We start from the raw sequence: 15,828 nt of genomic DNA on the forward strand, positions 1-15,828 counted from the left end.
CTACTGCTTAAGTTATCCATCCTCTTATTTTAGATGACATTGGGTGAATGTGCTCTGTGTGTTCTGACATTTTTAGACTCACAGCTAAAACCACTGCGACATACATAGCATTTTTGTTTGCAAGTGCTGAGAAATTACGATAAAAGGACCTTTGACATATTTACTGCCATGTTGTTTTATTGTACATCGCCACATGTGGCAAACAAAGCTATTGTATTTCTCCTTGTCAGTCCTAGTTTGCACAGGCAAGTACCAACAATGGGCCTACATTAAGCAAACTCTATGTCACAGAATAAACGTTAACATTAAGTGATATGAAAAGGTTGCTCAGCCTGATTCAAGACGTCTGAATCGCCACCCACGTCACAGATTTTCTCGGCAATTCCAACAATGTGTGTTGATGGGGTGACTGTGGCTTAGTTTGTACATCTGGTTGGTCATTAAAAGCAAAAGTTGGAGGTTCCACAAGCTCTCCCAAAGTGTCCTTAAGCAAGATGCTTAACCCCACTCGTATGTGCTGGGAAAAATGAAAGCTTTGCTTTGGACAAAAGTGTCAATGGAATGTAAGCGGAAATGTTCAAATGCACCATTTTTCTTAAGGAGAAAATAACACATTTATATTACGTGACAAAAACTGCATGGTTTTACCCCAAACTGCATGTGATTAGCATAAAATGGGCATGTCTGTAAAAGGGTAGTCCGTGGAATGTCAAGGATATAGACTAGTAAAAGGGAGACTCATGGGTACCCATATAACCCAATTTTAGTTTTTAGATATCTTGGGGTGAGAGGTCAAGGGACCCCTTCAAAAATGGCCATGCCAGTGTTTCCCTCACCAAAATAGCCTAACTTTTATAGTGTTATTTACCCTTTCTGGCAAGCTAGACAAGTCATGGTTGGTACCACGGATGCCTTAAGGCGCTGACACACCAACCCGATTATCGGCCGTCGGACAGTCTGGCGAGGTCGGTGACTCGAGTCTGTTCGGTGTGTTCCGTGCCGTCGTCAGTCGGAGGAGCCGACGGCGTTCATTTTGGCCGATTTGACTTGTTGATTCGGCCAGTGGGCAGTCGGACTCAATGACCAATCTGATTGGTGGAGTGCTAGCCCTTGACTAGCGAATCAGTGCACGAGAAAACCGGAGCTGACAACGCCAGTACATTCTTATTACTAGCCATCGTATTTTCTTCCATTCAGTGAGTAATGACAACAACGATCCTTCATGACTATTATCAACACTCTCGGATGAAAACAATGACTGATGACAGCGTGCTCTGTGTTTACTAGGTTTTTATTTTTTGGGCGACAATACAGATTAGCACCGCCTTCTGTTATGGAGACGTATTACGTCTCGCGCCGCCGGCAGAACGGACGCTCAAGTCGGCGTCGCTTCGGGTTGTCCCGAGGCACTTTTTTGACCTCGGGGAGCCGACTGATCAGTCCCACTGCCTTTTCTGCCGACGGGTTGGTGTGTCAGAGCCTTTATCTACTTTCATACAGTATAATAGCAATATCTCCACTCTAGCTATAGAACCCAGATCCACCACAGCCTCTTAAACATAGTAATGTTGGCCGGGAGCATTGTGGGTCTCATAGGGCAGTTTTAAGTACACTTCACTGACAGGCATCTCGATGGGGGGGCTTCCTCTATCATTTTGCTGGTCACAGACTGTCACAGACATTGTCCAGCCTCGCTCAGCATATCTTTCTGAATAGCCATTTGCCCTTTTTGTCTGCTTCCTTTCTTCCCTAACCCTCTCTGTCTTCCCAAATCCCCTTGACTTCCTCCCCCCTCGTGCCATTGCTTTCTCTCTTCCTCAGCCGTCAACTTGGCCCATATCTGTCCGCCTGTTGTCTTGTACCATCTTGTGTGTATTGGCCTCTCGCTATTCCTCAGTCACCCTCCTGCCAGTTGCTGTACCCCGTCTTCCATCCCTCCCCCCCTCTCTCCTTCTGTTTGTTGTCAAACCCCTCTATATCAGTCTCAAATGCTCTCTCCTTGGAAGCATCTCCCCCATACATCTCTCTCCTCAGGAACTCTCTACCCTTTTGTCTCGCTTTTCTGTTCGATATCTCTACATTTGGTCTGACCTTTTCCTTTCATTTTTTTAGCCTGTCATCCTCCTGCATGGCCACCTTTTCTACTTTCATTATCTTCCTTTTTTATATTCTTATATTTCAGTGTGTATTATTATTATTTTAACCACATAGTGAGAAAAGTGGTATGACAAGCAATGCCTATATTCAAGGAAGAGATTTGGATTTTTAATCTAAACTCTTTACTTACAAAAGTCCATGCTGAAGAAGTAGAAGAACACTCTTTCTATACATGGTATGAAATTGGGCTAATTTTAGTATAGGAGAACCACATTTTGCAAGAATTTAAGACCAGAAATCTGAACATGTGTGGAATATTTCACTTCAAATTAAAAATGTCTTGTTATCCACAGTATACATGCCCACTCTAAATGGTTTGAGCAAAGCAATCCAAACACAATTCCAAATACTTGCATTGTAGATAATGATCCTGATACCAACTGCTACTGCTATTATAGTTGTTGATGTGCATCTCTGTCTCTCTGGCTCACTCTCTTCTCACTTTCGTAAATGTATAATTTTGTCATTTTGAATGTTTATACTGTAATTTCATTATGCTGGTCTGTTCTGTACACACGACAACTGATCGTCTGTGCATCCTGGGAGAGTGATCGCTCCTCAATTGCTTTCCCTGAGGTTTATTCCATTTTTCCTTTTTGGGGGATTTCTCCTTGTCCTATACATACAACAGAGGGTATTGTACAGATTGTTATGGTGATTTGTGACATTGGGCTATATACAGTAAATAAAGTTGACTTGGCTTGACTTGGATACAAATGTGTAAGTATTTCCTTTTTTGTTTATAGACTTTAAGGGATTTTCTGCACTTACTATACATGCCAGATGTTACCAGCAATATTGTAATTACATGTAGAGGGCACTTGAACTACTATATGAAATATCATGCACACACTGCAGCACTTGTTATTTACATGCCACATCTACTCTTCTTACTACTGTTGCAGCAAATGCATCTATGTACTGCTTGGGTTCTAAATACTAAAAAGCGTGTCCAATTTTATTGACAACTTTGCTACTTCTGAAAAAGTATACACAACAAGTAGTATTTATCACTGTTACTGTTGTAGCGTTTAGGGAGTGCAGAAAGGTTGGAATACATTTCTAACAAAAATGTGTATCAAGCAATGAGTTCGTTATCTTATGAACATTTTTTTACCCTCTGGATTTTGAAAAAAGAAGCGGGGCTACAAAAAAGTAAGCCAACATATAACATACCCAGTGTAAAAGTGTGGGTGGGCTATAACTTAAAAAACTAACTTCTTTACTGACAAACAACCCCCCATTAAAGCAACACTAGGTAACTTTTCCCACCCTACAGGTTGGAGGCGGAATTGTCCATTACATTACATTGTCCAGTTCATTCGAACTACAGATCCGCTACTTAATGGCAAACTTGCATAATGTAATGTAAAGGACAATTCCACTTCCAACTTGTAGGGGGGACCGAAGCGAGAAAAGTTACCTAGTGTTGCTTTAACCAACTACCTCCAATATGTTGTCCATTACCTTGTTGTCGGAAAGCCCGGTGACTTGATCAACAAACTCTTCCTGGATCATGAAGGCAGCCAGGTTGGCAGTGTAGGAGGCCAGGAAGATGACAGCGAAGAAGGCCCACACAGACACTATGAACTTACTGGTAGTTCCTTTAGGGTTCTGCACTGGCACAGAATTGTTGAAGACCAGACCCCACAGCAGCCACACAGCCTTGCCCATGGTAAAGGAAGGGCCATGAGGGTCTGAAAGAAGGGGAAAGATTAGGGAAAAGAGAGAAATATGTTTTAGAGGAAGATGAGAACATACCAAATTTTTTATACTGTCTTGTGTGTGTGGTAATGTGCATGCGCACCTCTTCCCTGCGCCAGGTTTCTGTTAAAGCCAAGAGGACTGATGTATTCAAACATGAAGACAGCCATTGCAGTCACCAGTAGGAGCATCACAAACATCATCACCCACACTGATGCACTGAATGGCTCTGAGAGAAAGGAAGAAAGGAATAAGAGGACAGGGATTAACAAATAACACATGTTAGAATACATTTTACATCTAACACATCACTTTTTCTGATTTGTGCTCACTCACTGTCTTTTCATGAACTGAATGAATAAATCAATTATATATATATATATATATATATATATATATATATATATATATATATACACACACACACACACACACACACACACACACACACACACACACACTCACACACACACACACACACACACACTCACACACACACACACACACACAAGTAGAGGAAAGAACTGCATGGATAACAAGCTGACTACTGCATGTTCACAGAGCTCCAGCATACCCCCCCCCCTCCCACACACACACACACACACACACACACACACACACACACACACACACACACACACACACACACACTCACCACACACTTGCATATACACAGGCACACCTCCTATTTGACAGTGTGGAGGCGCACAGTAAAGGAAGGCCTGGTGTCAGCACTCCTGTCCTCCCTCTGAGCTCACAACACTACTGCAGAGATTAAACTTTGCTCTAATGTATGGGAGAGCACTGCTGGCACAATGTGTGTGTGTGTGTGTGTGTGTGTGTGTGTGTGTGTGTGTGTGTGTGTGTGTGTGTGTGTGCGCTGGCAAGCAGCCATTATAGGGTATTCCTGCTAAGCCCTTATAATTGCCACTTTCACAGCAGTAACTGCATGCTGCATACATGTCAGTGTGCGTGCGTGCGTGCGTGCATGCTGACGCCTAAGCACTATGCATAAAATGAACGTGACAGTGCAGCCATAACAGGGATATCCATGGTCACTCAAGTTAAAATCCTGCAGTTAAGTCCCTCTCAGGTAAGTGAGAGTCATTGTAGCAGGAAGCAGGAATCGAGCCAAATCCCTCCGATGAAAGAGCAAGTATTGACAGCAGTGTAACCGAGCTGAATTGTGTTGTCAGCTCTGTACCTCAAACACACACACACACACACACACAAAACAAAACAAATACCATTCTACACTCACACAAACTGGAAAAAAAGCAAACAAGACAGATATTCCTCTCCCTCTCTCCTGAGTCCAACAACAAAGCAACAGTTATTCTCTGACAGTCACCTAGAAAGGCTGACGGGGAGACCGTTCCGTTGCTACGGGAGACCATGACGCTGATCCCGGTTTCCACGAACGGGACGGAGAAATCGATGACCTCAGAACGCTCCTCATTGATCGTCAGAGATCCGACGGCCATGACGGCTTTCTTATAGACCACCTTTGGAGGGCGGAGGAGAGGGAGGGCCGCAGGGTTAAAGGGAGGGCGGGAGGACGGGAGGGAGGGAGGTATGGATGGATGGATGGATGACGAGTGAGGACAGGGAGAGAGGAAGAGATAGATGTTGAGGAGGAGAAAGATATGGACGGAAAAAAAAGAGGAAGGTGAAAACAGAAGATGTCAAAAGTGTGGGTGAAATGTGAGAAAGTAGGAGAAAGGGGTATGGATAAATCATAAGTAAAAGGGGAAATGGTCAAAAGAGGGACACAGGAAAAGAAGAAGAAGAAGAAGAATGTTTAATCATTGTGGCATTCACTGGCTTTCCACATATGAAAGGCAGTCGTATGAAATAACCAATCAATATAATCAACACAACAGGCTCCTGAATCACACTGCATGTTCAGATCCCAGTTCAGTCTTGATACTGACTGGCACTGACACTGATCCTTAGAGTTGAGCATTACATCCTAAAAACTGTGATAATAATGGAGGAAAAAAAACTCCTGTTATTGTCTTCAGTAGTCTACTAATTACATGTAATCTCTGCAAATTAACAATATCTTTCACGATAATACTTTAAAAACTATAAACTAAAATAGGTCCGAACAGCTGCCAATCCCAGGCTGATGAATGCCAGATGAACTTCAACTAATGAATAAAATAATATAGACAGCAATAAAGTGTACAGTCTTAAAATGAACTCTGGGACTTTACCTTCAAGTTGAAGCTGGTAATTGAAGATATGCAGAATACTTGTCTGCGGGAGTAGCTAAGATTTGTTTACTTTCTAAGCATTGCCAGTTGGTGCCAAAGCCTTATAGCTGAACTCCTTTCCCCACACTGTTAAAAGTTTTGCAAAGTCAACAACTAAAGCTCTTTTTTGGAACATAAGGAACAGGAATATCCTGCCATGCAGACATCTGTAATTTCTTCTCAGACTTTGCTTGGATTTCAGATGTACTACAATCTAAAAGTGACGAATGATCGTCAATAGTCTTATCACGCTCCAGAACTTTCTTATGGTGCCACACACAGATAACTGTGCACCGCTACTTCCTGTATATTCAAGTCATAAAAATAAACAGAGCTTAAAATTGGATACATATTATTCCCATATGAATTACATCTGATTTTCATGATGAGCTCAATAATGTATTATGTATATATTCTGATGTCTGCTTGCACACACATTTGGGTGCTATCTGATATTGACCTTTATTGAGTGAACAATGTTTCACAATTAGCTGAATTTCTCTCTCTCTTTCTCTCTCTCTCTCTCTCTCTTTCTCTCTCTCTCTATCTTTCTCTCTCTCTCTCTCTCTCGTACACATACACACGGAGGTTTCTCTTACCTCTCCCACCATCCCATTCCAGACATTGTTGATCTTCTTGCCATGCTTGCCATTGGTTACCAGGTACAGGTCATAGGTGAACTTTACATACTTGGCAATCTTTTTCAGAATATCGATGCAGAAGCCCTTGCAGCACTTCTTGATGTATGTCCCACCAGCCTCTGTTGTGTTGCTAAAGAAACAAAAACAAAATGCACATAGCGTCAGCTGATGCTTTCGAACAGCAGCTGCTTTGACCAATTATCAACTGCAGTTGAGTGTCTGTGACCAGAGAAACCAGAGAAATGGCACAGCATAGAAGATTTCGTGACCGTATTAATCCAGGTGGATGTTTTTCTTCCTGATTTATTTCCACCTTTATAAACCATGTATGACTGAAGAACAAACCACGGTTTGCTTCTCTTTCCATTCTACTTGGTAAACTTATATGAATGCACCAATAAACAAATGTTAGCCTGGGACTTTTTCACCTTCAAGTTCAGGTCATTTTGACATCTGAAGACTTGGAAAGTATGCTCCCTCCTTCCTTCTACCTCTCAGTCTCTCTAGAGAAGGAGGTTTATGACGGCACTGCATCTGCAAGCATTGTACCATCTGTGTCTATGAATTTGAGAGCAGGGGAGTTCAGACAATGTTCACACACACACACACACACACGAGTGCACATCAACTTTCAGCCACCTGGGACTCTCATTTAACTTTTAGATGTGTGCTAATTAGGAGAAGATAACCTCGTCCTTTAGTTTAACAGCGACCTGGACACAAACTTGATGGAAAGAGAGAAAAAAAAAAACACATCCCTTCAGAGCTGAAACTCAGTCACTTTGGAGGAATTCTGTAGTGTCGAAAAAACGTAAGCCAATTCTTGCCCCAAGTGCAAACCCCTGCGTTGCCCTCCCTAGTCGCCATCGATCTGGTCATCAGTGGCATCCTTTCCTGTCCTCAAACTGGAAAGGAATTCACTTTTTGTGAGAGAGAGAGAGAGAGAGAGCGCATGTTAATTTGAAAAAGCCAGGCGCTGATCTGTCGGCAGTTGTGAATGACTTTTTGTGAACTGTTGCGCAACCACCCATGGTGATTTTCTACAGATATAACTAGATATTATCTATAGCAACTGTTTCTGATATATCCGAAAAAAGCAGGATATGTGATCTGTGATAATAAAAACAGAAACAAGGACAAATGAGTCAAGTTTCTGGCAGGATCAGCTGGTGGGGGCTAGTGACAGAGCATATAGGCCAGAAACTGTAATAGCCGCATTCATGAACACAGTGTACTCATTTGGGCAGGCCATGGCACAGTTCCGGCAGTGAGAGCATGTGATGTTATGGAGGCTGCTTGTGAAGTTGCCAGGCCAACTTGATATAGAAACGCTACAGGGCCCGAGGGGCCTCCAGAGAGGGCGGTTTGGGTATCTGTGTGTCTGTGTTGAGTGTGGCTTGTTCTTAGGCCTAGCCTGGATGAGTGAATTTGTGGTTCTGCATGCATGGATAGTCCTCCATCCCCCGATCCAACCCCCGTCACGACTCCTCTCACTCTGCCTCTTTACTTCCCTCCATCTATCCCTCTTTCTCCAAATGGACACTACGGATGCTTGAGAGGGAATTGCGCTGTGGGAGAGAGGAACGCGCCCAGACGCACTGGCCTGTGAGTGAGTGGACATGTGGCAACAGAAAGTGTATATGAACTTGTGCGTGTGTGTGTATGTGTGTGTGTGTTTGTGTGTGTGTGTATATGTGTTCCTCCTTGGAGATACTTTATCCTCCGCCCTACTTCACAGTCATTCTGGATGAAAATCTCTGTTAGCTTCTTCCCTCGGAACCTATTACCGCTTAATCAGCTCTGTTTTTGTGCATGTGTGTGTGTGTTTGTGTGTGTTTTGTGTTTGTGTTTGTGTGTGTGTGTGTGTGTGTGTGTGTGTGTGTGTGTGTGTGTGTGTGTGTGTGTGTGTGTGTGTGCACGGCCACGTGCGTGTGCTTGCGTAGCAGTTATAGTCAGTAACTTTGTATGCATGCATGTATGTATGCAGTGATAAGGCTGACACAAAACATGGAGTATCCATGCCAATATTACTGTAAGTGTGTTTGTAAGCGTGTGTGATTGTGTGCGTGTTACAGTGGAGAGAAATAATATTTAATTATCTACAAACCGATTGCAAATTACAAGCCACGAATGACACAAACACACACACTAAGCCATGCTCACTGTGTGTATACTTTAGAAACATAGTATAGCAAGGGGCTAGCAGTATTTGGGCGTTAGACAGAAAATTGGTAAGGAAGGAAGTAAATTGCTGAGTTCAGCAGTCGCCTCCATTTTCAGGGGGAGGAAAGAAGCTGCTGCATAGATTGCACATTGCACCTCTTCCCATGCTCATGAGAGAAGCGAGAGAGAGAAAGCAACACAGAGCAGCACAGCGACTGTGATGAAGGAAACGGAGAATGGATGATGTCATTTTGACCACCTTCTGATTACCCAATACAATGATATAAAATGGAACTTCATTTTCTGTAATGCTTACTGTAGTCCCATTCTTACCCGTCAATCAGTGAATTAGTAGACTGCATCAACGTCAGTGTGATTGTGTTGGACATTAAAGGAATACTTTCCCTCCAAAACGATCATTTGTATGTCAATTACAGAAACTGTGGGACCTAGAATTCTTAAAGAAATCTTTTTTTTTTCTTTCTCGAATGTCCCCACGGTGAACCAAGAATACAAAAAGCTGATAAAAAAAAAACGGTAATTTACTTATTTCACCACATTGCATTTAAACATCTTGCTCATTCTTGCTTAGCATTTTAAATTGATAGTTGTTGACTATGTTTAGCTAAGGTTAAGCATTATGCTTAAGGGGGAGTGGGCTATTGTGTAACTGATAATATACTGGATATCGATAAATAGGTTATCATTTCAAAAGCGATGAAGCATCGCTGCGACTTTTACTGTTGATCCACATTTTCCAAGTTGTTGCTGTTTCACGTGCTGCAGTCCATTGACCTGAGAATCCTCTCTGTGAACGGAGTCGCATTCAAACCAGTGGTCAAACTATCGGACCTTGAAATATCAGGCGATTTGCAATGAGAGCCACAGACACATAGCTAGATAGTCAGACTTACTCTTTGATATGCTTCCTGCAGGGCACGGAGTTCCTCATGCAGGTACCGGTGAGCCTTTCTACGTCCTCCACAATAACAAAAGGTTTCTCCTCTAACGTGACGATGGACAGGTGGTTGTCATCGAGCTCGGCATCACCGAAGGAGTTGAAGCGCGGCCACACTGGGTACTTTAGCGTCAGGCTGCGGTTGTCCAGTTTCCCCATCTGGAAGCAAGAGGAAGAGGATAACACAGACAAGATGATAAATGAGTTAAGCTCAACAAGATTGTTAAACCATTAAACAACTAGAATAGTTCAACTAATATTTTAGGCATTTACAGAGAGTGTGGATCTCATCCAATACTTTATCATTAGTGAGCAGGTTGGGAATAAGCACCTGTAGCATTTTAGCCCCCCGCCCCAACACACTTAAAAAGACAGTGTCTCTAACTACTCAGCAAGTCTGTAGCCCTCAGATCTAATGGTTACAAGCAAACAGGAAGTGGAAGTGGTGGGGAAATGATGTCCACCGGTCAGTGATCATAACATGGCAGGTAAAATGCAGTGTGTTACCTTTCTTTACCTGGTAGTTTCCTAACTGCTGTAATCTGTTGCCCAATAACTCAAAGCAGACAGGAAGTGGAGAGGATTACAAATGTACAGTTGACACACGTTAACATTTCCTTGTAATGTTACATTTGTTGCTTTTTTTTGGCACAAAAACATTCAAGTCAGTACACATGTTCACAGACCATAATTAATGTGATTACCGCTATGACAGTGGGTACAACATAACAGACTGAAAAAACCATGGTGTGTGTAGGGAGGCATGACAAAATACAAACAGGGGTGTATACAGTACAGTATGGCTATGATTGCAAACACATATGAGAAAGAGAAAAGGAGTGATATGGGCTGTGACTCTGTTAATAATTCAGAAGGTTTTCAGAGCTATGATGTCACAAATTCCCCTATGGATGCACTTAACCCACCTACAGTTGTTTGTGTGTGTGTATGTGTGTGTGTGCGTACAATATTGTACCGTAGGAATGTTTGTGTCAGTCAGGAGAGGCAGAGAGAAAGAGACAGCAGCAGGCAGCGAGGCTTTGCTCGGCTCTCAATTATTAATGTTACAGGAGCCAGAAAATGGCAAAACTTCGCTCTCGCTCTTTCCCTCCATTTCAAAAAGTCTTTCTTCCTTCTCCTCTCTCTCTCCCATTGCCTCATCCAGCAACGCCGCTGTAATGTGGAGTGGAATATCTGACTTTACAGACAAAGTTTTTTCATCAACACACACGGGCGTACGTGTGTGGATTAGTACCAATTTAGTAACAAATGGAGGCTAAGATACTGAAAATGTATCACACACACACACACACACACACACACACACGTCACACACACGTCACATACACACGTTGTTGCTTAGCTTACATGCCTGGCTAAGTCATTAACAGGCAAGCAGAGAGGAGGAAGTGAAATTAGCATTTTAATTGTTTTGCTTTGAGTGGTTTTCTATCTTCTGACAGGGATTAGAGTCTTTTTTCCACTCTTAGTCAGCACCGCTGTCAACAGCTCACTCTGCTGTCGGCTGCATCTCTACGAGTGTGTCTGTGTGTGTGTCTGTAGGCGTAGGGTGTTTGTGCAGGGCGGGGGTATGCTGAGGTGGCGCGCGTGCAGTTTCTTGTGTGACACCTTCGTTCTCCAGGGAACGGCCGCATTTGTCTATCTGTCTTACCCCAGCTGCTTTGCATTTCACAAGTGAGTGAGCGCTTGCCTGTGTGTGTGTGTGTGTGTGTGTGTGTGTGTGTGTGTGTTTGTGTGTATTAAAGGCAAGGGGAGGTATAGTAGGAAATGGGATTGGTAATGTAAAAGTGAGGGGGGATTTGTGCATAATCAGTGAGATGGGACTTGCGTCACATAAATTAAAGGATTCTGGAAAAAAACAAAACAAAGATGAGTCAGAGAGGACATTCAATTCAAAAGTGTGGGTTCCAAACGATTGTACAAGCAGTCTGAAGTCATTTCCTGGTCTTACTAAGAACCCAAAGCAGCAGTTACCTGCTGTGTGTGCTATGCTGATATACGTACATACTCTACGGGTGTTTAAACTAAGTGATTTAATACGATGGAAAGTCTACATTCTGTACTGCCTGATGATCCCACCATGATCTAATATGTTTGGTTTTACAACTTTATTTATTTATTTTTTTTACACCTTTAAGAATCAGTGTACACAATTAACCTGAAAACAGTGACCCATTCAATCATTAATATAACATTTTGCGGATTGGCTTTGATTTGGTTTGGATGAATCAATAAACTTGAAGGAGAGATAAATGTTCCACTCGGAAGATGGTTGAAGAAAAAAAAAAGAGAGGAAAAGAGAAGGATGAGAAGGGGGAGGAGGGGAAGAATAAGCTGACTTCAGCAGCTCTTCTGATATCCTGTCCTCCTGCTCTCCTCTTCCCTCTTCTTCTCTGTCTCTCTAATTAAAGAAAGAGGGGTTATAAATTAATGCCTAGAGAGGAGAGAGGATTCTCTCTATCGACCGGTCCGGCAGCAGAATGCTGAATCTCCCTGTATGAAATACCAGATATTGCACGCACACACACGCGCACACACACACACAACACGTAGAAGGGTGTGTGTGTTTGTGTGTAATGTGACAGCGAGGCCAGTGAGAGGTCATGATGATTGGGCCTGTGGGATTACCGCATTATACCATCATATGACGGCAATCCTATCGGACCATCACCCTGCAACAAATTCAGAGCCACTTGGTGACGAGATGACACTCACGCCCCAGAAGAACTGTGTTTCTCACAATCTTTTTTTTATTTTTCATGTTCTCTCTGTTTTTCCTCTTCAGCTTATTTATCTTTATTTTGAAAGGCCTTGCTCTTTGTACCTGCATGCTTTGCTCTCTATTTCATCTATGTCACAGTGTCTTCTGTTTTTTCTCTTTCTCTCATTTTGTGTGTGTGTGTGTGTGTGTGTATAGGTCACACACACACACACACACACACACACACACACACACACACACACACACACACACACACACACACACACACACACACACACACACACACACACACACACACACTCATACACACTCAAGGGCTACAATCATCCAGAACCCGGCCGAGCAAGTGTGAGAGCGAGTGATAAAAGAATATAGAAAAACAAGGGTCAGTGCTCCTACAACTGAGCACCTTCTCTGTCTCACAGTCTCACTGGGAGAGTTATCGCCGTGGCAAGTTGCATTATGGGAGAATGAGTTCCTAATAGCGTGGAGAAACCCATTCAGTCATAAAACACTATCTGTCACTACTGTCAGACAAAATTATGTCGGGAAAATGGATTCTGCTCTCTCTCTCTCTCTCTCTCCTACGCTTCCTCTGTTTACGTGTGTGTGTGTGTGTGTGTGTGTGTGTGTGTGTGTGTGTGTGTGTGTGTGTGTGTGTGTGTGTGTGTGTGTGTGTGTGTGTCAGTGCATGTGGGCATGTGTGAAGATGATGCACGTGCATGTGCGTGTGTGTGTGTTTGTGTGAAAAACAAGGGCAGAGAGAAAGTGGATGACGGAGTGGAAGAGCGAGAGAAATCCGCATCCATGGATTTAGACATCTTTACTTAAAATGGAGGGCTTTATAAGGATTCAGAGAGTAGTGAGGCCTGCAGGAGAGAATGCACGTGAGTGTGTGTTGATGTAGAAGTGTGTATGTGTATGCACTTGGGCTTCTTTTTGTGTCTTCTCTCCATATTGTGATTTTCCATGCACAAGTCCCATGCTGTCTGTAACAATTATTTAGCGAACTGGCTGCTAACACTGCAACAGTTCCCGAAGCGATATACACACTCCATCTACTCAACAAGAATAAAACATAACATCCTGGTTCTGATCGGTAATACACTTTTCTCATTCAGTCGGTGAGGTTATACTGTAACTCTGAACGCAATAAGAAAATTCATTATCATTATCAGTCCTGCCATGTCACTGATTCTGAAGCTGTTCTTTCTCAAAGCTGCACCTATGACATGTTTTTTTTTCCTTTACCATTATACATTTTCTGACTTTATACACTGAGTTTTGAATTCTCAAAGCTCATAAGTCAATTAATACATATTTAGGAACGTCTACAAAGTCAAATGGATTCTTTTAAGGAGCAAATAAAGTGATTGGTCAGTCAAGCGATCTACAAGACATTGGTTAACAGAAAATAAATCCTATCACACCCCACCGCCCCTTTTCTTACCTTGTATTTTTTTTAATTTTTTTTTTTTTTTTTTTTTTTTCCCCCTCTTCCCCTTCCCCCTTCCACAAACATCAAAAAAAAAAAAAAAAGTTCAATGTACATCTTTGTATATGTGTGTGTGGGTGTGTGTAGCATTCATCCTAGTAAAGCAAGCTCCTTTAAACTATACTACTCAATATTTGACCAAAATTGAATTAATGCATTGCTTCTCTTTGATGCATCATTACACATATTAGCGTTTTGTGATATAGAGATACACAAAAAAAAAAGCATAGCATGCAACATCTTTGCTTCTACACGTTAATGCATGGTGGATGCTTAAATATAAAACTCCCGGCAGGATCGCATCTGTCTGAACTGTCATTCCTTCTTGCTACTACATCTGTTCAGTTGTTACTCCACATTTTTTTCTCTAGATAAAAGCCTAATTTTGCATAAATCCCCCATAACGCCACACTGGATCCAGCTTTCTAATCCAGTCAAACATACCCGCATGGTTTGCTGCAGTCTGCGCTTCCTTTGAATTAAACAGTAATTCACTGGCGATTACATAATCCTAAAAAGAAAGAAAAAAATCCAAACAACATGCACATCCAACCAAAACAGGTGCAGCTCTTTTAAAAGCGGATCTTCCTAAAAACTAAAAAATATATCATCTAACCAACTTTGTGTGTTGCAGAGAAGGGCAGGTGTGGATGCTTTGAAAACCTGAGTGCTAACACACCTGTGGTGGGTGAAAAAAAAACAGGAATCATATACACCTGCTGGTGGCTCAGTTTCACCTCTCTCTTCCTCTCTCTATCTCTTTGTGTCTTCTTTCTCGTGCTCATTTGCTCTCGCTATCTTGGCCCATCTGTCTCCATCGCTCGCTCGTCTCGGTATCTCTCCATATTTCTCTCCTCTCACTGTCTCTTCCTCCTGAGCCTCAAGGGGACTAGCTTTATATTTTTAGTGCATATCCATATTTTAGTGCAGTTACTGATTTTTTATCTCTTGATCATCATGGAAGTCTCTCTCTCTCTTTCCGTGTGTGTGTGTGTGTGTGTGTGTGTGTGTGTGTGTGTGTGTGTTTGTGTGTGTGTGTGCCGCTCATTTCTGGCGCATGGGTGGGACGGCTGCACCAGAGGGAGGGATTGAGGGAGAGAGAGAGAGAGAGAGAGAGAGAGAGAGAGAGAGAGAGAGTAGCTCCCAATTATGTTTCCACTTTTGGTCTGCGTGTCTCTCTTGCTTTCAGTCTCTTTCTCTGCACCACAGTCAAGTGGTACTGATCAATTTCACAGGCTCTCTGTTTACAACAACACACTCTACCTCCCCTCAGCACACCAACAAAGGATAGTTTGTGTGTGTCTGTGTGTGTGTGGGTGTGTGTCAGTATGAAATATGGAAAAACTTGTCTCGAAGATTAGGTGGAGACTGTGCGGATTGCGGCAAACTAAACCGAATACTGTAGCACGCACACACACGGATGTGACCTGAATAAAAACCAGATTGTTCAAAGCACAAGTCTCTCGAAAAGTCTTTCTGTCAATAAGCACTGTGGAGGGGTAAACATACACACACACATACACACACACACACATATGCAAGAGCAGTGACCCCTTGCCACCCCAATAACGGAGGTCTCAGGTTTTGATTAACTGTGGCTTGAGGTGCTATCAGAGACCAGAACAGCAATCACAGCTAAAGACAGCCAGAGTGCACGGATTATCTGGCCTGGGAAAGAAGGGAAGGGAGGAAGGGGGGAAAAAAAGAAG

At 42.7% G+C, this 15,828-nt stretch overlaps 1 protein-coding gene across 1 annotated transcript in view; it reads right to left on the minus strand.

Annotated features, from left to right (window-relative positions):
• Window positions 1-15,828, minus strand: part of grin2aa (glutamate receptor, ionotropic, N-methyl D-aspartate 2A, a) — a 154,089-nt gene that overhangs the window by 23,546 nt on the left and 114,715 nt on the right. The window contains exons 6-10 of the mRNA XM_039824234.1: window positions 9,838-10,040; window positions 6,719-6,890; window positions 5,213-5,366; window positions 3,965-4,090; window positions 3,625-3,854 (exon numbers count right to left, since the gene is read on the minus strand). Of these exons, the coding sequence (XP_039680168.1) occupies window positions 3,625-3,854; window positions 3,965-4,090; window positions 5,213-5,366; window positions 6,719-6,890; window positions 9,838-10,040 (885 nt within the window). The remainder of the gene's footprint in view (window positions 1-3,624; window positions 3,855-3,964; window positions 4,091-5,212; window positions 5,367-6,718; window positions 6,891-9,837; window positions 10,041-15,828) is intronic.

The sequence above is a fragment of the Perca fluviatilis genome, chromosome 15 (assembly GCF_010015445.1).
Source record: "Perca fluviatilis chromosome 15, GENO_Pfluv_1.0, whole genome shotgun sequence".
Taxonomy (NCBI): domain Eukaryota; kingdom Metazoa; phylum Chordata; class Actinopteri; order Perciformes; family Percidae; genus Perca; species Perca fluviatilis.